This window comes from Pelodiscus sinensis, chromosome 2 (assembly GCF_049634645.1).
Source record: "Pelodiscus sinensis isolate JC-2024 chromosome 2, ASM4963464v1, whole genome shotgun sequence".
Lineage (NCBI taxonomy): Eukaryota > Metazoa > Chordata > Testudines > Trionychidae > Pelodiscus > Pelodiscus sinensis.
Window position 1 is genome coordinate 211,539,570 of NC_134712.1, and position 27,681 is coordinate 211,567,250.

Consider the following 27,681-nt stretch of genomic DNA (forward strand, 5'->3'; position numbering starts at 1 on the left):
CCACAGGGAAGTCTCTCTTGAAGAATTTGCAGTTACAATTGGGATGGAATAGCTCTGTTAGACATGAAAATGACTATCACAAAGAGGTAGCCATGTTAGTCTCATCTTGGTAAAACAAAAAAGCAGTCACGTAGCACTTTAAAGACTAACAAAATAGTTTATTAGGCGATCAGCTTCTGTGGGGCAGACCCACTTCTTCAGATCATATTCTGAAAGTGAATAGGCATGACCATTTTATAACAGAGGGATACAATGGAAGAAGGTAAAAAATTTACCAACTAACAAATCAGCTACATAGAACAGAAGGTGGGGGCAAGGGGCGGAAACGACGAGGAAGGAGGAAATTGCTTACTGTAAGAGCCAATTAAGCGGCTAATATGGGGACAGTACAAATATCAAAAGGTGGGGAGGCGGTCTTTGTAATGTGTAAGATAATTATCATCTCGACTAAGGCCCATTCGCAACGTGTCAAATTTTTGCATAAATAACAATTCTGAAGTCTCCCTCTGTAAGGTGGTGTTAAAGTCTCTTTGTAGTAAGATGCTGACAACATGCTTGGTCAAACGTATGCAACATCATCATAACAAACTGCTGCAAATATGGCTCTCAAACTCCAAGGAGGAATACTGCAAATTAATTCACTGTTATTCATTGAAAATATGCACAATGCTGACATTTTTCAGTAATAAAAAGCACAATGGTTTTGATGGTAGCAAAGTGAAAAATGTTTATCTGTAACACTGGGTGTCATATTTCAAGAGAAATACAGTTATACAACAAACATTCTCTATCTGTACACTAATTTAATCTTTGGCCTGTAGCAGCTACTTACTTTTGCTGAAAGTCCTTGATCAATTTCTTTGCTTTGTTGTATTTCTTCTCCAGAGCTTGATATTGGCTTTGAGTCTCTTTGAGGTGTTCATTCACAGTGTGACACAGCGTTTGGGCCTCAATCCAATAACTCTCTAGTTTCATCATCCTTTCCTTATTCTCCTCAATATTCTGTTGGAGCTGGGTCTTCTCTAGTTCCCACCTCACTTTCTCATTCTCTGCAGCCTGTAGCTAGATACAGAAATACAATGGGTTAAGAGTAAAAAGCTGCATTAAAATCAGTAATTCAAGACAGTATTTCAAAGTAACAGGAGTGCAAAACAGTATTGATTATAAAGGTTGTGAATTACTAATGTGAAGAGTATTCCTGCATAATGAGAACATTCTTATACCTATTCATCACAAAAGAATGAATAAGCTTAAATTAATTTGAGTCTTTTGCTCCGGGCTTCCACTGCAGCTTCAGTGCTCCTATGGAATGTGGTAGCATTTTTAAAATTCCAGCTTTCTAATGTGGGTGCATTCTGGTCATGTGCCTGGGACAAAGTACAGCACCAGGAGTGTATTTTATCTCGTGTATCTGAACGGTATGTTAGAAATTATAAACTCTTTTGAACTTCCAATTTAATGCACCAGTTTTCACAGAAAGATAATTTCTTATTCACTATCAGTGTAATTTAGAAAGTTAAAAAAGGCAGATCAGTATCTTAATACATGGACAGAAGTATTAGCAGAGCTCATATAAAATATTAATTTGGATTTTTTTAAATTGAACCAACAAATTTTAAACCTAGTGCAGCACTTAATTTTAAAAACTGTTATAAGAATAGGAAAAGCTTGGTTCTAGTTTAAACTTGGCTTATTTTTTAAATCACCAAAAAGATTATACTGATAAAAAATGTCCATTATATTACAGGTCTCTGTCTTGAAGAGGGCTGACTACTCATTCCATAATCCAGCCAATCACTAATGCACATGATTAACTTTAAGCACATTGATGTTCCCCACTGAAGTGAATGGGAGTTTTTCTATTGGTCCAACAGAGTCAGGATTTTACCCAATAAATTCAAAATAGTTAATTCTTTTAAATGTGATTTAATATCTATGGAAGAAAAGTGCTAGGTAAAATCTATATATTAATTATTAGTAGTATTATTAATAATAATAACAACTGCAGGCTTAAGTGCTTGGCTGGATCAGAGCTAGATTGCTCAGGACCTTGCAGATATTGAAGATCCTACAATTTGCAAAAAGCAAATAATGTTTTATGCACCACCTATTTACTTATCAACAGCAGTTAACTTGTACTGGCAAAGCTGTGCTGATATCATAAATAATGTATATGCATAATAACATGTGAACCAACTTACTGTTTTACTGATACTTTAACCAAAAATAGCCATGGATCTATTCAAAAGGTCAAGGAAAAATGTGTTACTAAAAAAAAAAAAGATAATGAATCCTGCAACTGGATATGCAGAGGTGAATGCCTACACCCAGGATGTATTACAAGGAAATCAATGGGACTGTGCATGGGTGCAAAGATGTAGGTATGTTGATGCAATTGTTGGATCAGAGCCTAAACTGAAAAGAAAGGAAGACATTTCTGGCTTTCTAAAATGAAGGAAAATGAGAGTTTACATAAAATGAAATAAAATTACAATTTCCTTTTAATAGTAACCTTAGCAGATCTATTTCATAAATACTAAGTCAATTATACGAGGGGTCTAGACGTTCGTAAGAAAAAAAAATCAGCTGAATGCTTTTTAAATTTTAAAAATTGCTCTTTTGTCTTCTTTTTATTTTCTTCTGTGATGTACATAATATATCATAAGACCTATTACTCAACAACAGAATAATTATAAACCAAACTCCTCATAAAGGTTACACAGGTATAAAAATTCAAATATAAGAAAATACATTTTCTGTACATTAACAAATACAATAAAATTGTTAAGAACCAATTGTGAGATAATTTCCTCTACAAAATCAACCCATTTTTGCAATTTATCACATTTTAAATTGTATTCAATAGTTTCTCTTGTGTGCAAAAAGCCAATATTGTATTAAATCCTTTCAAATAAATTAATAGTTGATTGAAAGGAAAATAGCAAAAGTCTTAGGAGGAAGAAAAAAATAGTCTACAGATCTCTGCGGACCAGAAAACTATTAAGAAGGCTGCAATTCAATCAAAATATAATTTATGGTATTGTTAAAGAAAATGATAAGTACAGCATAAAGCTAAAAAAATTTCAGTATTTTATTACTTAGCACTCACATTTACTCAAAACTAATTATTGTAGCAATATCTCAATAGTTATGCTTTAGATTTTATTAAAACTTCTCCTAGAAGATTTAGACACAAACAAGCTTTAACTGAGTTTCATTTTAATTTGTCTTTCCTAATAAAAGCTTTGGTTTACATCCAGATATGTGTCTTTTCCATCAGATAAAAAGAAAAAAAACAACAGCAGGAATTAACTATGTATTGATCCTTACCTTTGTCTTCAGCTTTTGAATCTCTGCCTCTGTAACTGCATGTTTGATTTGCAACTAAAATTGAAAGCAGAAAACAAACAAGTGAACTAAGAGATGGAGTGCTCCAATATTTTTAAAGCATGTATTGCCAGTTGAATACCTTATTACACAGCAGAAGGCCTAGAGAAGTGCTGCAGTGCAGTACATTGTAAATTAAAATGTCTAGCTTGCAAAATGACTCAGTCTTTGCAACCTAATTAAAGATAGGGTTTTGACTAACCACTCATAATTTCAGATTAGAACACTCAATCTGTCTGGCAAAAAGAAACATCTTGCACCTTAAAAAAAAAAGAGAGTTAGTCTATTCTTACTCTGTTTTGCTCTCCTCTGATTTGCATGTGAAAATGTCCCAGTGCAAGCTGAAGTTCTTAGAAAATCCCGCTGATTGGAGTAAGTAAGCAAGTCACAGAAACAAATACAGAAACAGATGATGTAATAGCTCCAAATGATAGAGAAAATTTCCAGGAGGATTCCATGCATACAAGGAGATGGAAATGTGGTGATCTTCTCATAGGCTGTGTCTAGACTGGTAAGTTTTTCCGCAAAATCATCTGATTTTGCAGAAAAACTTGCCAGCTGTCTACACTGGCTATTTGAATTTCCGCAAGAACACTGACGATCTCATGTAAGATCGTCAGTATTCTTGCGGAAATACTGTGCTGCTCCCGTTCAGGCAAAAGCCCTCTTGAGCAAATCATTTGCGCAAGAGGGCCAGTGTAAACAGCACAGTACTGTTTTCCGCAAAAAAGCCCCTATCGCGAAAATGGCGATCGGGGCCTTTTTGAGGAAAACCGCGTCTAGATTGGCCACGGACGCTTTTCCGCAAAAAGTGCTTTTGCGGAAAAGCATCCTGCCAATCTAGACGTGCTTTTCCGAAAATGCTTTTAACAGAAAGCTTTTCCTTTAAAAGCATTTTCGGAAAATCATGCCAGTGTAGACGTAGCCATAGGGCGTGTCTCCACTGCAACTCAAGTTTACTCCACTTAAGTTAGACTAATTTGAGTGAGGGCAGCCATTTGACAATGCTACCTTTGAGCTGCACAGAATGACTGGACTGGCATTTCATGTGCAGTGCTAATCTGAGCTAAAACCCATAGCTGAATTCCCACTGCATTATTAGCTGGAGCATCAGCAGTATTCAAGCCCCAACCTATCTCTCAGGGGTGGGGAACCTTAAAAAATCCTCAAATCCCACCTCAATGACGTGGCCCCTGATTGAAATGGAGAAAGGAAGGAGAAAGACACTCCCCTCGCACACCAGAATCTAGGAAGGTCCCAGGGTTTGTAGATTTTGTGTGCTCCAGGACTGAAGTGGGGTGTGGGGGGAAGGTAAGGAGAGGGCTGCAGCGCCAGCTCAGACTCCCCAATGCTAGGGGGGAGCCCTGAACCTCACTGACCATATTCAGGCAAACCAGGAGCCACAATCAGCCCCCAGGCCTTAGCTTCCCCACCTCTGCTATATCTGATGGACCATCTAAGCTTTAGTTTAAAATGCCACTTAACTCAAACTAGAGATTTCTGTGTGCATACTGGAGTCAGTTTAGAATCAAAACTTTAGGTACAGTTCAAGAGAACAAGTGCAATGAAGACAAGCCCTAAATCTATAATTTAGATACGCTAGAGTTTCACTGGACCACCTGTGACTGTGGGGAGTCCCATGGAGAGAGATGGATTGTTATTTAAAATATATATTTATATTTTCAAAATAATGCCTATATTTACCCAAGCACAATTTTATTCCAAGATACCTTAATCTTTATAGATCGTGAAGGTTGAATGGTAGTTACATCATGGTTAAGGTTGTACTTAAAGCAGCCAGCCTCTTTCCTTTGTATGAAAAACATAGTGAATCTGCTCCAGATCCTTACATTTTCTGATAATTTTCAAGTAATTTTTGTAAATTTCCAAATCTAACCAAAACAAGGTTCAAAAGTCTGTACACAGGGGAGCTGATATCCCACGCAGGCCTCTGGAAAAGTTGGGTGGGCCCAGCTTTTAGAGGGCCACAGGCAGTCAACCCTTCACACTCCCCCAGCTCTCAGAGCCAGTCACCAGTCAGAGTGCACAGCGCAGTGTTCTGGTGGTGATTTAAAGGGCCTGGGTCTCTGGGTGCTGCCAAGGCCACAATAGCAGCAGCTGGGAGCCCCAGACCTCTTTGAATCGCTGGGTCCCAAGGCAATTGACCCTTCTGCCCCCAGTCAGCAGGCTTGCTGTATATAGGGAGGGTTTGGACGTCTGTCCAGGTATGTAATTTATTTTATTAACAAAAATTATGGTATTCAACAGAACTGAAATTTTATACATCATGCTTAGTCTCTGGACAACATGATTTACATTAGCTACTTCCATTTTCTAATGTGATAGGTGGGAGCCTTTTGGAACACTCCAGGAGAGGGGCACAACACTGTCTTTTTGTCACATGCAGTAATGTTTCTTGCAGCTGAAGCTGGGGACCAGCATGAAATATGGGCACTGGATTTTCCTATTCTCAAGCCATTTGTGCTAACGTTGGAGAAGATTATCTATGGCAAAAGGAATGGCTGCTTTCTTGGTGAGCAGGATGTCTATAAAACAGATCAGTCGGTTCAGTGCCAGAGCTCTTGAGCTCGCTGCATACATTTCTAAGAACAGGATCTGTGGCAAAATCAACAGCTACTATGATTAGGGATTTTAAATATCGGTTAACTCAATAGTCGATTAACCTCATGAATTCTTATTGGATACTTGACTATTCTATAGGCCCTGGAGGTGGGGCCCGCAGCCAGTGCGCTCTGGCCCCACTCCCAAGGAGCCCCCTGCCACCCCACGCTGCTGCCTCTGTATCAGAGAGGCAGCAGCATGGGGTGCCAGGTGGGAGCTGGTCCATGAGGGGAGCTAGTTTAAAAACTAGCTTCCCTTGTGGACTGGCAGCCTGCCGCCCTGTGCTGCTGCCTCTGATGCGGAAACAGCAGTACAGGGTGGCATAGTCCCTGTCTGGGGCGAGGGAGACAGTGGTCTGAGTTCCCAGATTTGGCACAAGCTGGAAATGAGCCAGGCTGCCTGCCCACCTGGCTCTTAATACACTTAAAATGCAGAGCTGCAGCAGGGGTAGGTCTCAGACCTGGCGCTGCTGGCCAGCCTGCTAAAAAATGTAGAGGCAGGGGATGCATATTTGTCTATAGTCTATCGGTTAATCGACTACACTATTATATCTCTAACTTTGATCAACACCAGCATGGTTCTGACAGGGCCCAGCTGGCTCAGAGGCAACACATTCACAACAAGGTGCTGGCATGTAGATACTTTGCTTCATAAAAATAATAGCTGCTGCTATTACAGATCTAACTCTACACATTCCCACTCGCCCATCCCCCATTAGGCTCTAGCTTTGGCACAGTACTGGGGACAACTGACAATAGGCAGTGTTGGTGTGACTGTCCAGAATTGAGCAGAAAGAACAGTAGAAAGCAAATATGGTCTGTATGTGATGATGGTAATAAGCTTTTTTAAACTGATGCTGAAAGGCAGACTTCTCTACTGTACTGGGACAGAAATAAAGTTGAAGTATATATGTAGGTTGTGCAAATGGTCAGATGTGTATGTTTTCTGATACAAGAGTTCAAGGTATGTACAGTTGGTCACCTTATTTTTCATTCCTTATTTTTATGGCTTTGTGCTAAGTATGTTATTTATAGATCAACTGACAAAAATGTGGTGCTTTTGCATTATTGTATGATATTATATTATATTATTATATATAATATATTATTATATATATTATATTATTGTGGGTACTTCCTTCAACAAGAATTCCTCCTATTTCAAAGGTAGGAGAGGAAAGAGTATGGACCAGATCCTTGGATGGTATAAATCAGAATATCACTTATGCCGATTGACACCAGCTGAACATCTAGATTTATAATTTAAAAAGAGTTTTCCATTACTTGGAGACTCAAAACTTTTCCACAAAATTAGATGACTCACCTTTATTTTATGATTAAAAAGAAAGAAACAATATCCATGGGAAGCTCTCCTGAGAGCTAACTGCTTACACAATTGAGTATCAATAAGCCAACACAGATGAGTGGATCATAACGACGCCGAACTAAAATTGTAAGTTATATGCTGTGACCCGCCATTCCTGATTTGATAAGACTAACAGAAATATCAGAATTTCTCTGCATGCACATTGGCCCTAATTCTGCAACCAATTGAAGTTTCTTGCATAGAGGACTGCATAATTGGGTCGAGAATGTAGAAGGAGGAAACTGAGTTCTTGCCAATAATGCACTCTTTGAATGTTCTTGCATATTCTGCTTCCAATCAATGGTTTTGAGACATTAAGGAAGTCAACATCCTGAGAAAGAGAGGATGAGAACAGGTGGCAAAGAGAATGTTTCTGAGAGTACAGACTTTTTTTCCATATCTTTTTTTTATGCAATTGCAAAGTTAGGAAGGAGTCAGATGAAACAGAAACATGTGTCTTCCTAGGTCTAATTGGAACATATAGTTTAGGCTAGCCATTCACTTATTTCACTTTAGCTGTGTAAAGGCCACTTTATCTGTGTAGCAGAATATTAAACAGGTGAAAGGGGGAAGACGGACAAACTGTTCACTCTAGACTGGGACACACAACAGTCATGCAGCTACCAGTGGCTGGACCAGCAGTCACAGCTGTTCCCTGACACTGGCACTAGTTCCCACACAGTGCTTAATCAGTGATCCTCACTGCCACAGTTCCTTCAAAGTTGGCCTTCTACCCTTCAAACACTATGTCAGGAATGGAGCAATTTTTGGATGCTTCTGTCTCTGGTCAGATAGGAATAGAGAAGTTGTAAGGGAGATGCTATGTTGAGTATCTGCAAAAAGCATCCATAATGTGTCAGACATCTAAACTCCTTCACACCTGGGTCCCTGCACTGCAAGGCCTGGATGAGACTGGTGATTGCGAGTGAGATACAAATATAATTTGTCCTGAGGCTGGAGCAAGAACAATAAAAATTAGAAGAGAGCCACCTCAGAAATATGGTGTTTGTGAACCTTCACATACATCATCGATCTCACTGCCTTGGGGTAAGATGAGATGATGGGAAGGACGGCTGTATTAGGCTATGTCCACCCAAAGGTGATGATGCAAAGGAAAGTTCACAATTTGATGTTTTGGGTCATCTGCTTGCAGCTCCTCTGCATTCCTTCTATAGAAGCTCACAAGTCTGCAAACTATATTTAGACTATCATTAAAGAGACTTATATGAAACAAACAAGCAAACCCCAAACTGTTGCATAAATTACAATCTGGTCAGGTACAGATGGTTCTTATCTGTTATTTTTATGTTTTCATTTATTAAGTAAAAAATGAATACTGGTCACTCAGTCAGATCATTGAATCAGTACATGGTTCAGCAGATCCCACTGAGGTAGAAATAGAAGCAGAGACTTTTCTCACATATTGAGTGCTTTTGTTTGGATAAAAGGATCTATGTTATGCAATGCAGAGAGAAATATATTCTTACTTTTGACTGAAGGCACAGATGTAATGGACATTTTAGTATATTTCTGTTTTACCACTAAATAAGAGGCTAGGAAAATGGTTTGGCAAGCAAATCTAGATCATAGATATAATATTATATGTATGTTCCTTGGGGGAATGGAGCATGCATGTTTCTATATTATATACCAGTGACTCCCAACCTTTTTCCCATGGAGGATCCCTAAAATAATTTTTCCTATCCCGAGGAACCCCTACCTATGAAAACGTTTGCTTGGCCAGAAAAAGTTGACAGTGAGGAGCGCAATTCAATTACTGCTAAATTATTGTCAAGAAAAGTTATTTGTAAAGAGCTGTATATGTGTGTGTGTGTGTGTGTGTGTGTGTGTGTGTGTGTGTGTGTGTGTCAGCTTACATTGTAAGAAAAATTACTTTTATTTATTTATTCCATAATTTCTCGCGGAACCCCTGATGATGGTCTGCGGAACCCCAGGGTTCTGCGGAACCCTGGTTGGGAAACACTGTTTTATACAATGCTATGCATATTCTTGGTGCACAAACATTATTTCAGATATTTCAGATTTTTATATATATCATCATGTTTGTCTGGTGCTATCTGGGATCATTAACAATGGTACTTATATAATATAAAGTATTTCAGCTGCAAAAGTCCTTTACAAATATTAACTAACTTATCCTCACAACAATATGAATAGAGCCAGCTAGTCTTTATGAAGAGAAAAAAGATCTTAAAATGATTTGATTAAGATCACAAAAAGAGTCTGTTTATATATCAAAAGCGGCAAGGAGTCCTGTGGCACCTTATAGACTAACCGAAGTGTAACACCGGTTAGTCTATAAGGTGCCACAGGACTCCTTGCCGCTTTTGCAGATTCAGACTAACACGGCTACCTCTCTGATACTCAATTATATATCAAGTGTTACATTTTTGTACAGGTTGGATCTCTCTGATCTGGCACCATCAGGACCTAACTGGTCCCGAATGAGGGAATTTGCTAGACTAAGGGAGATCAATTTCGCCCCCCTCTCCAACTCCACTCCCAGCTCCAGCTGTCACCCTGGACCGCTGGCCTCCTGGACTGGCCACTGTTGTCCGTCTAACTTAGGCTGCTGACCCCAGCTGGGCTCCTGACCAGTTGCTCTGCTTGGGCTGCCAGCCATGGCTAGGATCCTGGCCCTGGATGGACTGTCAGCCCTGCTGTTTCTGCCTCTGGCCCTGCTGCGGCTACCTTCAGCCTTGTTGAGGCCACCTCTGGCCCTGCCAGCCCTGGCAGGCTGAGGCTGGACCTGCTATGATTGAGGCTGGACCCGCTATGGCTGAGGCTGGACCTGATATGGCTGAGGCTGTCGCTGGCCCCAGTCAGGCTGCTGTTGGACCAGCTGCAGGTGCTGCTGGACCCGGCTGAGCTGCTGTCTCTGGCTTGACTCCTGGCCCTGGCAGTACCGGCACAGGCAGGGCTGCCGGCTTTGGCCAGACTCCTCAGCTGAAAGCCCTCCTGCTGCCCGACTCTGGGCCATCGGACGTTGCTGGACCAAAGAGTCCTGATTTTTAGAGGTTCAACCTATATTGCAACAGGAAAGAAACTACCCAAATAAGTCTCTTTTCAAGTTCTTCAAAAATAGTTCAAAGGGCGCTTGGACGTGTAACTATGTTTTATTTTTGCCTACAAATATAAACAGATTACATTTTTTTTTAAATCAAGAAAATCTATGTATTTCTATTTCCTTATTAAAGGAAAATACGACATAAAAGTATAAGGTTCCTAAATAACAGACACACCAAAATTATTTGAGCATATTTTCATCTTCAACAGATGAATTCAATTACACTTACTAGGTCATATTGTTATGTTTGAAGATTATGACCAAATCTACTATTATTCAATATTGTCATGCAACTCCATGATAAGACTAAGATTAGCTACTCTCTAACTACAATCCCAGGAAACACCAGAATGGGTTTGAATAGCCCCAGTAGCAGATATAGGGTATGTCTACACTGCATGCTTATTTTAAAATAAGCTTTTCTGGAATAGTTATTCCAAAATAGCTTATTTTAAAACAACACATCTACACTGCAGGGAAGCCTCAAAATTAGTATGAGGCAGGCTCCCCTAATGTAGACGTGCTATCTCGATTTAAAGCCCCAGGAGGCACTGGGGAGGAATAACTTAGCCCCCCACCAGGGCCATTCTATTTTGAAATAGCAACAGCAGAGTGTCTACACATGCCTTATTTCAAAATAGCTATTATGGAATAGGCATTATTCTTTGTAGAATGAGGTTTACAGATTTCAGAATAAGCTATCTGTTATTTTGAAATAACAGAATGGCTGTGTAGATGCTTGCATTGTTATTTCGAAATAATGCTAGTTATCTCAAAATAATGGTGCAGTGTAAATGTACCCTTAGGGTGTGTCTAGACTACATGCCTCCTTCGACGGAGGCATGTAGATTAGCCAGATCGGAAGAGGGAAAGGAAGCCGCGATTAAAATAATTGCGGCTTCATTTAAATTTAAATGGCTGCCCCGATCTGCCGATCAGCTGTTTGTCGGCAGATCGGGGCAGTCTGGACGCGACGCGCCAACAAAGAAGCCTTTCTTCATCGGCACAGGTAAGCCTCGTGAAACCAGGTTTACCTGTGCCGATGAAGAAAGGCTTCTTTGTCGGCACGTCGCGTCCAGACTGCCCCGATCTGCCGACAAACAGCTGATCGGCAGATCGGGGCAGCCATTTAAATTTAAATGAAGCCGCAATTATTTTAATCGCGGCTTCATTTCCCTCTTCCGATCTGGCTAATCTACATGCCTCCGTCGAAGGAGGCATGTAGTCTAGACACACCCTTAGTGTTGAACAAATTCAGGGAAAATTCCGTAAAAACACAAACTAACTCTAAGTCAACAAAACATAGTTATATCATATTACACTCAGTAAGTAAACAAGCAACAAGGCTTTACTCAGATTCTGCTTATAACCACATGAGTTAGCTATCAAAGATTCAGCTCTAACATAAATAGGATTTACGTGATTACATTTCCTTCTCAAACTCTCTTAGAGCCATCTGGATTTGTAGATTCCCTACTCCCTTATTCTGATATCATCTACACTGGGGCTTTGAGTTGGATAGTGTTTTATTCACTGAGAGCAAAATGGATGAAAATACAGTAATACCAGATCAGAATGGAAGTATTTTATAAGTACCCTGTATTAATTTCAAACAGATATCAGTAACTATATGGGATGAAAGGTAGTGGAGAATCAGGCCAGCAGTGTGGATGGAATTTAACACAGCAACTCACCATTAGCTATCATCTGGGATTTAAAAAATGGTGTTTTAAAACCGGCCATCACAAAAATGAGAGTCAATGTCAAAGTGTGATGAAAAATTCCTTTCAGGGAGAAACACATATGAACAATAAACATGTACAGTCTGAAGAAGACACCACGGGTACGTCTACACTGTGGAGCTATTTCAGGATACCGGAAGTATCCCAAAATAGTTACTCTGTGTCTACTAAAGCAGCCCATTATTTCAAAATAGATTTCGAAATAATGGGCAGCTTATTCCAACATCTCAGTAATCCTCATTCTACGAGAGAAAAGGGGCATTTTGGAAAAGTGAGTTATTTTGAAATTTGTTGCTACACGGACAGCGCCAACTTACAAAATAAGCTGTTTCCAAATACACTCTAAATAAAGCTACTTATTTGTGTAGTGCAAATTGGATAGCTTATTTCAAGCTAAGGGTGCTGTGTAGACACAAGCCAGCTGAGTGAGGAATAACTCTGTAACTGGTTACTCGCTATGTCTAACTCCCAGTGCCAATCATATGTATTCACAGAAAATAACAGAACTGGCTTTTTGGGGGGGACAGGGGAGACTTTTTCTTTTAAATCTGCCCTCTGGCCCATGAGGGTTCTGCCGCTCACCTCCCCCATGAGGCTCCGGCTGCTCTCACCCCTTCCATCTTCACCCTATTTAAAAAAGAAAAATGGACTTTATTGTCACTGTTCTTGGCCCAATTACTGCTGGCGCATGGGAAGCACTAAATGTTTCTATTGACACCACACTTTGCAGAAGAGGAAATACAAACCACACCAAGAGTTCAGAACCTAACGTACAATGGTTCTACTGATTGTCTGTCAAACTTTGTGAGTGATTCACTGACTGCAACTAACATCACTAACCTAAGCCAGACTTAGTACTACCAGGCTCTAGGCAAGCCTCCTCCTCACACAGCACCATCAAAGCATCTCAACCCAAACATGCACCATGTCTGCTTCTCCAAAAAAAGGAGCCTTTCTTAAACTAACTGCCAGATGTGTCACACTGAAGTACACCTAAGAGTGGGTTTGTGATGGAGTAGAGGGAACCAGTGAATTCATTTTCACTGACGTTTAGTCTATTTGTCTCTCAACGAATTACATGTTCAATTCTCACAGTAAACGCTCCTTTAAAAAGACAATCGATCTGCCATTAGTGAAGTAACCCACAGCTTCTCCTCCTCCCTGAAAATTGCAAATAAAGTGCTTAGACATGGAAAGATTTTTTTTGTTGAAAATTCATCATACTGTAAATTGTTCTAATAAGTAACACTATTAACGATTCATGCTTTGCAGAGCCTTTGTGAACACAACAGATATCTGGCCACAAACTGAGAAAATGGGTCTCACTTATTTCAAGCATGACTTCTTGAGCCATTTACAACTATTGACTATACAAATAAGCTGGAAATCAATTCTGTTTTTCACAGAGAAACCCAAATAATTGAAGAATGAGATTACTAGAACCAGTGCTGTCCCAGAAATCTTGCCCAACTGTCCACCTTACCTCTTTGAATTTGTGAGCAAGCTTGCTGGTGTCCAGCTCAGTTGGGGAAAACATGTCGTCATTTTCAGGAAGATCAAACACTTCAATGGCCATGTCACCTCCTGGAAGGACAGGTCCCATGTCTTCATCTTCTTCATCTGTAGCATATTCTCCTGTCTTAATATTATGGAGTTAAAATATTTCAGTTTTCCTCTTGGCTTATGTGCACTATAATTAAAAAGTTAAATCTGTAATCCCTGAACACTTCCACGTGACCACTGAGATTAGTAAGTGTGCACATACAGGATTCTGCACGCAACAATGGCTATCTTATCTCAGATCTGGCCCAAGTAGTTAGGAGTCTCAATGATAAAAATTCAGCTCAATCATAATGTTTTAATGCATCTGATTACTGGAAAACAAAAACAAAAGTACTGGAGCATTTTCAGAAAAACTCAGCCTCTCTTTACAAAGCTGTAATTTAGCTGTTCTCAATTTTTGCCGTAGTAAGGCCCCTACTCTCATCTATTTACCTAAGGTCTAGCTGGGAACCATTCTCTTTTAACAATATGGAAATGACAGGGCTGGGCTAATCTCTGGCAGTTGTTTATAACCTAAGGATGTTAACTAGCTGTTAATTGACTAGTTGAGTAGTCGATAGAATTTCCATCGACTACTCAACTAGTCAATAGGCACTTACACATTCCTCCTTTGAAATGTTCAAGAGCCCACGTTGTGGTTCTTGTACATTTCAAAGGAGGAATGCAGAACTCTGCTGCAGTCCCGGGGCCAGTGGGAAGTCCCGCTGACTCCGGGCTGCATGCGAGTGCCAGCTTTGAAATGCACAAGAGTCCCCAGCGGATGCACAAGAGTCCCCAGCGGGGGCTCTTGTGCATTTCAAAGCGACAGTGCAGGATGGAGCCCAGGGTTAGCGGGGGATTCAGAGTCCCCCACTGACCCCAGGCTCCATGCTGTGCTGCCACTTTGAAATGCCACCCGGAGCCAGGGTCAGCTGGGGACTCCCCAGCTGATCCTGGGCTTCAGCACAGGATTTCCGCGGAACCTGGGATCAGCAGGGGAGTCCTCAGCTGACCCCGGGCTCCACATGTGAAGTGCTGCACAGCTGATCCCTGGCGGCTGAGCCCTGAGCCACAGGTGATCTCTCCCACAGTATTTCTGTGCATCTGTAATACAGGCAGTCCCCGAGTTACGCGGATCCAACTTATGTCTGATCCGCAGTTACGAACGGGGCCTGTCTCCGTGGTCTCCAGCAGACCAGAGAGAGGAAGCAAAGCGGCAGAACACGCGGGCAGAGGAAGCAAAGCGGCTGGGCTGTCCGCTGCCCGCGTGTTCCGCCGCTTTGCTCCCCGTCCCCCTGGTCTGCAGACCAGGGAGACGGGGAGCAAAGCAGAGGAAAGCTCCGCGGCTTTGCTCTGGATGCCTGCGGTACAGCAGCTGGGGCGCTGCCGGTTGGTCCCGTAGCGCCGCTCTGGGCGCTACTGGACCAACCCGGCAGCACCCCAGCTGCTCTGCCCCAGGCGTCCTGATTCAGCCACTGCTGGTCAGTTTCAGCAGCGGCTGAATCAGGACGCCTGGGGCAGAGCAGCTTGGGTGCTGCTGGGTTGGTCCAGTAGCGCCGAGGAGTGGCGGCGCTACTGGACCAACCCAGCAGCACCCCAGCTGCTCTGCCCCAGGCGTCCCCAAGTCATCCGCTGCTGAAACTGAGCAGTGGCTGACTACAGGAAGCCCCTGCCCCGGGCTTCCTGGAATCAGCTGCTGATCAGTTTCAGCAGCAGCTGACTTGGGGATGCCTGGGGTTCTTAAGTTGAATCTGTATGTAAGTCAGAACTGGCATCCAGATTCAGCCGCTGTTGAAACTGATCAGTTTCAGCAGCGGCTGAATCTGGACGCCAGTTCCGACTTACATACAGATTCAACTTAAGAACAAACCTACAGTCCCTATCTTGTACGTAACCCGGGGACTGCCTGTAATGTTGTACATGTTGTTACACATTTTGTGTATGTGTTTCCATACAGATATATACACACACTACATACATGTTACATATGTTTTCCATATTTAGTATAGTCCATACTATCAATGATGAATTTTGAAGGGGTTTCTTTTCAAAATAACCGCATCTACGTGGCGTTTTTTATCACGAAATAGGGTATTTTGAAATAGTGGCCGGACGCCATTATGCAAATGAAGCACGGGAAATTCAAATCCGTGCTTCATTTGCAATTTCGTTTGGCTACATTTGTATTTCTCTCTTGAAAGAGGAATGCAGTTTAGACATACCCTAGAGGAAATACAGAGGGGTTAGGAGAAGCATACAGAGCTGACCAGTAACGAGCCACGAGGAATACTGAACAACTGCAGTTTCCACAGAGAGGGACCATATTTGGGGATTTATAGGTGACAATCTGTGATGGGCATAGTAAAACAGAGGCAGAGATGGACACTCAACCAGTGAATTGAAGCCTGGTCTATGCAGTGACTTATATTGGTTTTGAAAAGGGTGGATTTTTAAACTGATTTGCTGAACTGGCACAAAACTATGTGCAGACAATCTTCTTTTGGTTTAAAAATGGCTTATACCAATTTAGCTTAAGCTAAATTGAAATAAGCCAATTTTATAGAGAAATAAGTGTTTACAAAGGGTTTTGCACCAGTTTAATTAAACTGGTTTTTAAACCAGTTTCAGTTAAACTGGAGCAACAGTCTATTGTAGACAGGCTACAGGAGGTTCACCAGATGAGAGTGCTGTCTGAACTGACATCCATCTCTTACAACAGATAAGGGTAAGGCAGCACTTGTGAGGACACAAGGGAAAAATTTACGCCAACTGAGGGTAGCTAGTGTTCACCCTGCACCCATACAATCATGTATGCTTCTGCTGATGCAAAACAATTGTTTGAAGAAAAACACCTGAGTCCTCTAATACAGACAAGGCAACGGGCTGGTGTTTGAATTCAGTATAGAATCTGACAATGGCAGAGTAGTATCTTAGTGAAACTGATAGTATTAAGCTTTGCCCAATGAACATAACTAAGATCACACTCACACTAAACCTTGTTTATCTACAAGTCTCCAATAATGATGGAATGGTACTTAATGGACTAGAAACATAATGACTGGCATGAAACATACTGGAGAGTTGTCAGCTACCACTTTGACAATAAGGGTACGTCTACACTACATGCCTCTGTCGGCAGAGGCATGTAGATTTGTTTATTCAGCAAAGGTAAATGAAGCCGCGATTTAAATGATCGCGGCTTCATTTACATTTACATGGCTGCCGCGCTGAGCCGACAAACAGCTGATCAGCTGTTTGTCGGCTCGCCGCTAGTCTGGACGTTCCCCCTGTCGACATCAAAGCCCTTTGTCGGCAGCCCCGGTAAACCTCATTCCACGAGGAATAACGGGGCTGCCGACAAAGGGCTTTGATGTCGACAGGGGAAACGTCCAGACTAGCGGCGAGCTGACAAACAGCTGATCAGCTGTTTGTCGGCTCAGCGCGGCAGCCATGTAAATGTAAATGAAGCCGCGATCATTTAAATCGCGGCTTCATTTACCTTTGCCTACAACCCTAATCTACATGCCTCTGCCGACAGAGACATGTAGTGTAGACACAGCCTAAGTTACTACAATTGGAAAACTGTATTTACTTAACAATTTGTTCCCATTTTAAAAACAATCTTTTGGTATTTGGGTGTTAATGCGCATGGCATAATAATATGTTGCTTTTTCATGTAATTTGTGTCATTTTTAAAACTGGTTATCATTTAACTTTGAACACTGAGAAAATCAAGATTAAAAAAGGGCTGATGGCATTAAAAATACTTATGATATTTTACTTGCGTATCAATAAAACACAAAAACACTTGTGCATAGCAAGTGGACAAGCAGAAATTTGCAATATTACTGTTAATTAATCACAGTTAATTCAAGTGATTAATTCAAATCTAAATTGATTAAAATTAATTGTAAACCATTTAACAGTTTTAATCACACTGTTAAGCAATAACAGAGTACCAATTTATATTTATTATAAATACTTTTGATGTTTTTCTATCTTTTCAAACATAATGATTTCAATTGCAATACAACGTATACAGAGCTCACTTTATCTTTTTTACAATGTAAATATTTATAATAAAAATAATGTAAAGAAAATAGTATTTTTCAGTTCACCTCATACTAGTATTATAATGCAATATCTTTATCATGAATGCAAATTATCAATGAATTATATTCTTTTCATAATTGCACTCAAAAACAAAATAATATAGAACTACAAATCTGCTTAATCCTACTTCTTCAGACATTCACTAAGGTCATGTCTACACTGGTCCTAAAAGGTTGGCTTAAGGTATGTAACTCCAGCTATGCAAAATGCCAGATATGCTAAACCTTCATGCTTTGACTTGTAGATTGTTTATCTTTTTTCACAATGCAAATAGTTGTAATAAAATAATAACAAAGTGAATACACTCCTCTTTGTATTCTGCAGTGTAACTGAAATCAATATAAAGGGGAGGAAGGTTGTTTGGCTTCCTGACATGCCAGTCATAGGAGCCCTGATCATCCTGTTTCCTTTCCTTTAACAAACCTTTAACAAACATCTCCTTATCTATTTCCATTCCCTACTGAGTATCTGCAATGGACAGCAATCCAAACTTACAGAAAGAATTATGACATCATAACCAAACTCCCATTCCATTTTTTTCCAGAAGAATGGCTGTTGCGAAAGAGGGGGCCTTTGCGCAAAAACGGAGCCTCATTAATTATGCAAATGAGGCATGGAGATATGCCACTCTTAGCCTCATTTGCATATGTTTTTCTGCAAGAGAGGGGCAGTGTAGACATATCCCCATGCTGATCTACTCAGTGCCTGCAGCAACAGCCATGCATCTCTGCACTTAAAGATGTAAGTTTCTTTCCCCAGCAAGTCAGACAACAGCCTGATCCCTTTCTGCCACCTCTCCCACTGCTTAAGGTGCATTAGGATCATTGTCTTAATGGTTTAAGACAAAACACCACAGGTGGATGGAGTAAAAGAAAATTGGAAGGATTAGATCAAGGTGGTTAAGCAGACTGTGAAGAGCTTCAAAAAGATCTCACCAAACTAAGTGATTGGGCAACAAATGAAATTTAATGCTGATAAATGTAAAGTAATGCACATTGGAAAAAATAATCCCAACTACATATACAATATGATGGGGACTAACTTAGCTACAACTACTCAAGAGAGAGATCTTGGCATCATTGTGGATAGTTCTCTGAAAACATCCACTTAGTGGGCAGCAGCAGTCAAAAAAGCAAACAGAATATTGGGAGTAATTAAAAAAGGGATAGAGAATGAGACAGAAAATATCTTATTGCCTCTATATAAAACCATGGTACGTCCGCATCTTGAATACTGCATACAGATATAGTCGCCTCATCTCAAAAAAAGATATATTGTCATTGGAAAAGGTTCAGAAAAGGGCAACAAAAATGATTAGGGATTTAAAATGAGTTTCATATGAAGAGAGATTAAAAAGACTAGGTCTTTTCAGCTTTGAAAAGAGAAGAGTAAGGGGGAATATGATAGAGATTTATAAAATCATGACTGGTATGGAAAAGGTGAATAAGAAAAAGTTATTTACTTATTCCCACAATAAAAGAACTAGTGGTCACCAAATGACATTAATAGGCAGCAGGTTTTAAAACAAACAAAAGGAAGTTTGTCTTCACTCAATACACAGCCAACCAGTGGAACTCCTTGGCAGAGGATGCAGTGAAGGCTAGAACTTTAACAGGGTCCATCAATGGCTATTAGCCAGGATATGTAGAAATGGTATCCCTGGCCTCTGTATCTCTGGAGATGGGTGACAGGGGAGGGATAACGTGAGGGTTACCTGTTGCGATCCCTCCCTCTGGGGCATCTGGCATACGCCACTGTCGGCAGACAGGCTACTGGGCTAGATGGACCTTTGGTCTGACCCAGTATGGCCGTTCTTATGTTCTTATTTTCTATATCAGAGGACGTGATGGAGGCATTTTTTTAAGTCAGGGAGAAATTAAGGGGCTTGTATGACTAAAGCTTGTTGGTGTCAGAATGAGTATGTGTGTATGTTGCGAGATGTAAATACAAGGAGTCTGAACAAGATATGTAAAATGCTGTTTAACTGGCTAACTAGTTAAATGTGATGTTTAAAGTGGAACCAGGTGGAGGAAGTGCCCCTGTCGAGGACCCCATGGGGCTAGAGCAGCCCCCTGCCTGCAGTGAGTAGGGAGCTGCTCCAGCCCACACCATTTAACTAGAACCAGTAAGCATCACACATTAAGGACGATGCATACTAGTTAACCTCTCGCATCCCTATTCTGAACATTCATTTCAGTAAAGGCTGAACATAATATGGGTTAATCTGCATTTTAACTCATAGAGTCCATCATATACCCAAGAAAGAAAAAATAGATTAGATGGACATTTCAAAACGACACTACTTACTAGTGGAAGTTGAGGAAGATAAAGAATAATTGTCATAGCGTGTCTCTCAGAAACCCCAAAAATTAATTATAGGAAGATAAAAAATAATCATTTTCCCAGAGAGAGAATAATGCTTCTGTGTATTAGCAAACCAGCCTCCTTCCCTTAATATGAGCACAGTAGACATCTCCACAAAAGAGCAATCCTTTACAGAAGTGTCAATGAACTTGTTGTTCACTCTCCTGGAACAAAAGGATTATTTTAAATATCTGTTGAAAAAGTTAGTGCTTTTGTTCCTGAAAAAGAACCCATGGTAAAATCAGTAAAGAATCAATTAAAGTTGGTGGAGAGGGAGATAGCAGACACGAATGTCTCTTTGACTGACAATAGAAAATCTAGACCAAAGCTGGCCCTGCGCTACTAAGCTGTGCTAATGGAAGAAAAGGATTGAGAAGGCCTTTTTTCTCCTATGCAGCAGTGGGACAAGATTTCTACCAGGCACTCAAGAGATTCATAGTCATATGCCCTGGCTATTGTGCTGTCTAGTGCATCACTGCCCCAAGCCAAAGAAGTCTTACAGGTCTATAGTAATTGAAAAATATAGGTACTTCTCTGTGGGCCAGTTACATTTTTGGGTACTATAGGAATATATGTATTAGTAAAACACAGCTGTATGTTTTTATAGGCATGGTACAACAGGATTTAGCTTCCATATGACTCTGCTTCTTTGCACCATTATCTCAAAGCATGCTATATAGAATGTACTGGAAAGTGAAAAGAGAACACTGCAAAGTAATGGAATGATTACGAAGGAATGGAACATTGCAAACATTGCTCACAAGTATAGTACCTCATCATCATCTGCATCATATTGTGCATAATGTTGTTCCAGGAGCTCCCTCTGGCGACGCTCTTGTTCTAGGGTCTGGCTAATCAGCTGAGCAACCTCACTTACATGTCCTGGCTTTTCTCGTCCAATTACAAACCTGCAAAAAACAGTATTAAACAAGATTATTCTTCAGCCCTTTTTCAAGTTCTGTGTGATTTTTGGACAGAGTATATTAATTGCGTACATTAATTGTGCAAAATATCTAATCTGGCTATGTCCACGTGCAAGGCCCTCTATGTAAACTATTCTTGCCATAGAAGAAACAATATACACCAGACATGGAGTGACCAGGTCATGAAATGACTGTGTTGGGAAAAAAAAACCCATTAACAATGCCCATGAAGTCCTGACTCTAAATTCCTCCTCCATACCAGCATGCATCCCATGAATTTAGACAGAGAGCAGGGCATATCTGTTGCATACAACTCCTGGGGGAATTCTGTGCCACTAAACAAAAGACACTGGAAGGTGGGGCGGGTGGGAGCTGGAGGGTTCCCAGCAGATTCAGTTCCTGGCATACCCTGAAGGAAGGAGGCAGTGCACAGGAACTCCAAACAGGCTTGGGACACAGCATCAGGCTGCTTCTCCCTCTGGATCCTTGGGTTTTGGGGGGAATGGATGCATGTGAGTGGGTTGAGGGCCCCACAACTGGGATATGTTGGGGAGAAGGAAGTGAGGGTCTACACTACAGCACTAATTCGAACTAACTTAATTCAAATTAGTTAATTCAAACTAAGCTAATTCGAACTAGTGCATCTAGACCTAAAAACTAATTTGAATTAGCGCTTTGCTAATTCGAACCAGCATGTCCACATTGAGTGGACCCTGAACTGAATTTAAGGCTGGCCGGAACCAGTGCCCGCAGGCATCAATATCCCCTCCCAGATCTAGCACCCCAAACCCCTGCCCCAGATCACAGTCCCCTCCTGCCCTAGCTCACAATCCAAATCCCTGCACCCCCTCCTGTACCCAATTCCCTGCCCCTAGGTCACAATCCAACCCCCTGCACTCCAGTCCAGTGCCCCAGGTCACAACAGCCTTACCCAAACTCCATCATTTACTTCAAGCTCCCTTCTGCACCCAACCTCCATCCCAGACCCTACACCTCCTCCATTAATATCACAGAAGAGTGCAGCCCTCAACCACTTTCCAAATTCTTGGAGCATCCCCCTATCAAAAATTATTGCCCACCCCTAACACCCCTAAGCTAGGGAATACCTCAAATCACAGCTGGGCTCTGGGAGGAAGGAGTGCAGGTGTCTGGTGGGCGCAACTAGGCTCCGGAGGGGAGGGGATGCAAGTGTCTGGGCTGGGAGGAACCCTGCAGCTGAGCTCTGGAAGGGATGGGATTTGAGTGTCTGGGCTGGGGGAAACCACGTGGCTGGGCTGTGGGGACGAGAGGGCTGAGAAGCGGGAACTTGATTGTTATAGGGGTTTATTTGTATTCATATTGTAACAGACATGTCTTAGAACCTCAGAGTTACAAACTGACCAGTCTTCTAACCCTCATTTGGAACCAGAAGCATGCAATCATGCAACAGAAAAATAAAAAACAAATACAGTACAGCACTCTATTAAATATAAATTGCTAAAAAAGGGAAAGCAGCATTTTTCTTTTGCATAGTAAAGTTTGTATTTGTATTTGTATTAAGTCAATGTTCAGTTGTAAAGTTTTGAAAGAACTATTGCTTTTTGTTCAGAGTTATGAACATTTCAGAGTTATACACAACCTTCCATTCCTGAGGCTTTACTGTAGCTGCTTACAGGTATTTTGAAATAAACCATTAAAACAATTGAAACTGGCTTGATTATATATTGTTATTTTGACAAATAAAATAGGCTGAAGTTTTTAGAATTTTCAAATATTGTGCACATAACTTTTAATATTTGGTGCAGAATTCCCCCCAGGAATAACATCACTTCTAGTCCAATATCTGCAGCACCTGTCTTCCCACAAATCTGAAAAAGACTAATCCACAGTAGCAATACAAACAGATTTCTGTGGGCTTATGGGGAGATGTGTGTGCCACTGTTCACTGCTGCCCTGCCTGCCGGGCATTCTCTGCTTATTATATGCTGGAGATGTTAGTGAGTAGTCGACTACCCAAGAAGCATATCCTGGGCCCCTCCACAGACAGAGGCTGCTGCCACCAAGCAGCACCTGTTCGCATGGCTGCATGCAGGGACTGCTCTGGCAGCAGACCTTAGCCACGGCCAGCCCTGGCCACTGTGAATAGGGACTGGCAGACATGGCTGGCCATGGGCAGGGGCTACTGCTGGAACAGCCCCTGTCCGCATCCAGCTCTGTCTGTAGTAGATAGCACTGGCCGCCACAAACAGGGACTGCTGGACTCAGCAGGAGCTGGGACTGAGCAGTCCTGGCTCATGCTGGTCCTGGACGCTGCGCCTTTGCATTTTAAAATGCAGAGCCATAGTGCGGGTGGCTCCCAGAGCCAGCACAAGCCAGGACTGCTCAGTCCCAGCTCAAGCCTGCTCCTGGAGCTATCCCCACTGCAGATCTGCAGAGCAGTCCTTAACAACTAATCATGTAGTCGATACAAATTGTATCAACGTCACGATTAGCCAGATAACCACAATTTAACATCCCTATTATATACACCTTTGAGGACCCTGGTCCACCCCGACTACAGTGGAGAATCTGTTTCTATGTTGTGTTTCTGTCCAATCAGTTTGCCTTCTCATTTTCATCCTTCCCTTTGCTATATCTATGGATGATATTAATATTATTTTTCTAATGTAAACTACATTTAAGTTTTCCTTTTATTTAATGAAATTCTGTCATAACACTATTTTCCCAAAGTCTGTTACTGCTGCAGATTCAAATTTTATTCCCTGTTCAAGTTTCCATTCTCTTTGGTTGAAACACACAACTTTCAGATCTAGTTTTCAGCAGTTGAAACCAAAGCTGATCCTAAGATGTAACACAGATTTTTTTCCAGTACCTTGGATGTACTGTGATTATATTTCAGTGTATTACAGTTACTAAAATCAATAATCACACTATAATATCAATGTTATAAACTAGTGAGACATTTAAGAATTTAAATGAGTCAAAGTTAGGAGAGTCTTTTCTTAACAGGTAGAAAGAGGTTTATCTTCTTATTTATAAAAACCTTATGCAGAGCTGTAAAACAAAATCAGGCCACTGTGAAGAGTGTATTATAGTTCATGTAAGAAGAAAAATGTGATTTATATTAGATGGCACTGTGAATTCTTGAAAGTCATTTGGAATTTGGCATCTCTGTTAGACAAGTTCTCATGATTGGATAAACCCAAACCCATTCTCTATGCCAAGTCATCTATCAGACCACAATGGATAAAAATCAATTTTTAAAAGCTTTTTATATTTAAATGGGATGTCTATATTTAAATTAAATACTGCATTTAAAAAAACATTTAAAATTACTTTGAAACTGTCAGCCTATGTTAAGACCTAAACTTATTACAATCTATTTAATATGTAAAAGAATATTAAGTAATAGATTTTTGATGCCAAGTTTTAAAAGAAGTCAACTCACTGAACTGGTGGAAGTCATTGACTAACCACCTGGACTTAGGGTTTGTTGAAATGCTAAACCAGCTTTTGACAGCAGTAGCTTCTTTTGGCAGGTGCAGAAAGAATATTTTCTTCATTTCAGTTTATTCAACTAGCTCAGTTCAATGACTATTCCAGCCAAAGTTTAGAGATCAATCAGAAGTTGCAAAAGCAGGAAAACTTATTTTCCTCTTCCAATTTATGAATGAAAAATGGTATGTGCGTGCAAGAAGTGCACATTCTAAAATCTGGAATGACGTAATGATCAGAAAAAAAATAGTTTAATTCACTACAAGTCAAACTTCCTTTGTTTAAGTGCAAAAAAAGTGAATGTTTTGAAAAAAACACCTTGTCTTCCAATGTATCTAGTGCTTGTAATGTACCTTTACTTAATATTTTTAATAATGTAAAATATGTTTATGTGCATTTTAATCAAATTTGAATTCTCACCCAAATAAACTTTAGCAAACATCACAAGTAAAAAATGAAATTATCATCTAGCAAATGATGCAGTCATCCTTTTCCAGTGTTTTAAAAATGTAACTATTAAGAATCTGAACAAATGTAAGCTGTGTTATATAACTGCTTAAATAAATATGTACAGTGTGTCTTCCAGGTTAGCTTTAAAAAGCACCAAATCTATGAAAGGCTATTTCAAGTTGCAAATCACTGTGTTTCATTTGTTACCAACTAAAAACAATCAACCTTTGTTTAGAAAGTAACTACAGTAAAAAGTACAAATGTAATACACAATTAAAAATTATTATTTAAATTGAGATTTCTTACTTGTTGCTTTAAATCATGCTTACAATCAGTTATTTAAATCTCTTTGATTTAAACCAGTATATTGTGTATTGGTTTATCCATGAAGTCGTACACTAGCAAAAAGGAATACAATTTGGAGACACAAAGTAGCCAAGGATGACTTTCAAAGGGGAAAGAAAGGTGACTCAAGTGACTCCATTTGAAATGTTAAGGCCAAGTGTCCAAGCTAGAGAACAAAACAAACCATTCATAAGAACATAATTAGCTTTCTAATGCCACCAAAAGACAGGGAGGGAACCAGAATACAAATCAGCATGTTAACTCTCATCAAGCCAGCTCTCAAACTGGCACTTTGATCCTGCTCTCACTAAATCCGGCATTGTGACCCAACAATAATGAAAGATAAAGCATCTTTCTTGTGGCCTCTCTGCCCTAGCCTTCCACATACCGATATGACACCAAGCACAGATTGGTTCTATCTCTTCTGATCTATCATTTTAAGGCCTACTACTATTCCAGACAAATAAAAGGGAGGAAGCAGCACTGGGTCCTTACTTAAAACAACCATGTTAAAGACTGAGATCATCCATGTTTATCATGCATAAGTCTGTCCAATGAAGCAACAAGTAAAGGGTGACTATAGTAAACATTAATTTTGATTTAAACTCATTTAAGCACACTTTTTTTAGATGGATATCACCAAGACATCTGTGATATTTATACATGTGTAATACCCATATGATAAATTGTAGAACCATGTAATACACAGCATTTACCATATACCTCGCTACCATCTATGCCACAATCCCTTTCTTTTGGAATGTAAAACCTCACAACAGCTTCACTCAGCCATTATGTACATAGTCCGAAGGCCTGGAATGTGCAATATGCAGTCTTGCACCAGAAATAGGTTTAAAATCTGATCTCTCCTGACTTTTGGGGACTAAAAATGAGAGATTTTCATTATGGAAAAGAGGAGAATTTTAGGTTTCCAACTAGGGTTTCCAGGTGTCCAGTTTTGAACTGGACAGTCCGGTAGTTGAGCTTTCTATCCAGGAAACAAAGTGAGAAAATACCGGACATATTAATGTCCGGTATTTTCTTATTAAGTACATTTTATTATTATCATGAGTATCAGTACATAGTTGCGTACTGCCTGGCTAGTAGACACGCTCACACTGTATGAGCATGTCCACCAGCAAGGCAGTACGCAACTGCGCTGTAGAGAGAAGGGGGATGGGGGCGGGGATGAGGCAGGATGGAATCCCCTTGCGCCCCGCTGGGACCATGAGCGGGACGAGCAGCGCCCCGGTATCTGCGTGCGCCCAGGCCAGCCCCGCTCCTCCCGAACCCCTCCCGGCCAGTTCCTCCCCACTCCGGCCAACCCCGCTACCCCAACCCTCTCCCAGCCAGCCTTGCTTCCCACTGTCCGGTTCTCCCCCATCCTGATCACCCATGGCCAGCCCCACTTCCCTCCTATCCGATTCTTCCCCCTCCCCCCATCTGAGATCAAGTGTGTCTGGTATTTTTTTTAAACCATCTGGTAATCCTATTTCCAACTGGAAAGCCCTTTTTTCTAGACCAGGAAGAGTTCTGAAATACTGATTTGAATATCCTGACATTTTTATGAAGGCAAGCTATTTTAGGTTATTAGAAGTTTTAAAATGGAATATACTAGCAGATTTACCCAGCCTCGCTCAGGCCCTTAACTCAAATAAGTTCTGTTTTTCTTCATTTAAATCATTGTTCTTGGGTAAGGCTACGGATGAGAGGCTCAATGAGCAGCAGCTCAGAGGAGAAAGGACAACTCCAGCCCTCTCTCACCATAGCAGTTTGGGGCAAGGTGAGAAGCGCCTCTCCATGGTCACTGCAGCTGCAGCAGGCATGACAGACAGACAGAAAGGCATACACACACACACACACACACACACACACACACACACACACACACACACACACACAGACAAACTCTCTGAAATACATAGTAGACAGCTGTTCCTTCCTCCACACCTGCTTCTGCTGGTCCAATGGGGTTATAGCTATCCTGAGCTGCATCTCTGGCACTTTGCTGCACACCCATGGTCATTCTTCAGTATAACTGTCCCTCCTGCCAGGTCCCTCCCTTTCCATTTTATGAGAAACAGTCAAATTCCAGGCACATCCCCATTGTCCTGGCACAACCAAACCCTTACCCTGCTTTAAGTTATAAGAGGAAGCTGCATGCCAAATTTGGTGGTCTTGGCTCTTACCATTCAAGAGGGGTTCTGGAACAAATGGACTCACAAATGGATGGACAGTCAGAGTCACATTTCTAAAATATACACTA

At 40.9% G+C, this 27,681-nt stretch overlaps 1 protein-coding gene across 8 annotated transcripts in view; it reads right to left on the minus strand.

Moving 5' to 3' along the window:
* Positions 1-27,681, minus strand: part of PPP1R9A (protein phosphatase 1 regulatory subunit 9A) — a 265,453-nt gene that overhangs the window by 50,535 nt on the left and 187,237 nt on the right. For 6 of the 8 annotated variants that reach the window (XR_012902046.1, XM_075922340.1, XM_075922338.1 and 3 more), the window contains exons 6-10: positions 20,996-21,131; positions 13,688-13,843; positions 12,787-12,831; positions 3,331-3,384; positions 833-1,062 (exon numbers count right to left, since the gene is read on the minus strand). Coding sequence is in view for 7 of the 8 variants with exons in the window: in XM_075922340.1 (XP_075778455.1) it covers positions 833-1,062; positions 3,331-3,384; positions 12,787-12,831; positions 13,688-13,843; positions 20,996-21,131 (621 nt within the window). In the remaining variant the exon portion in view is untranslated. The remainder of the gene's footprint in view (positions 1-832; positions 1,063-3,330; positions 3,385-12,786; positions 12,832-13,687; positions 13,844-20,995; positions 21,132-27,681) is intronic. The other 2 variants (XM_075922342.1, XM_075922344.1) reach the window with 1 other exon arrangement.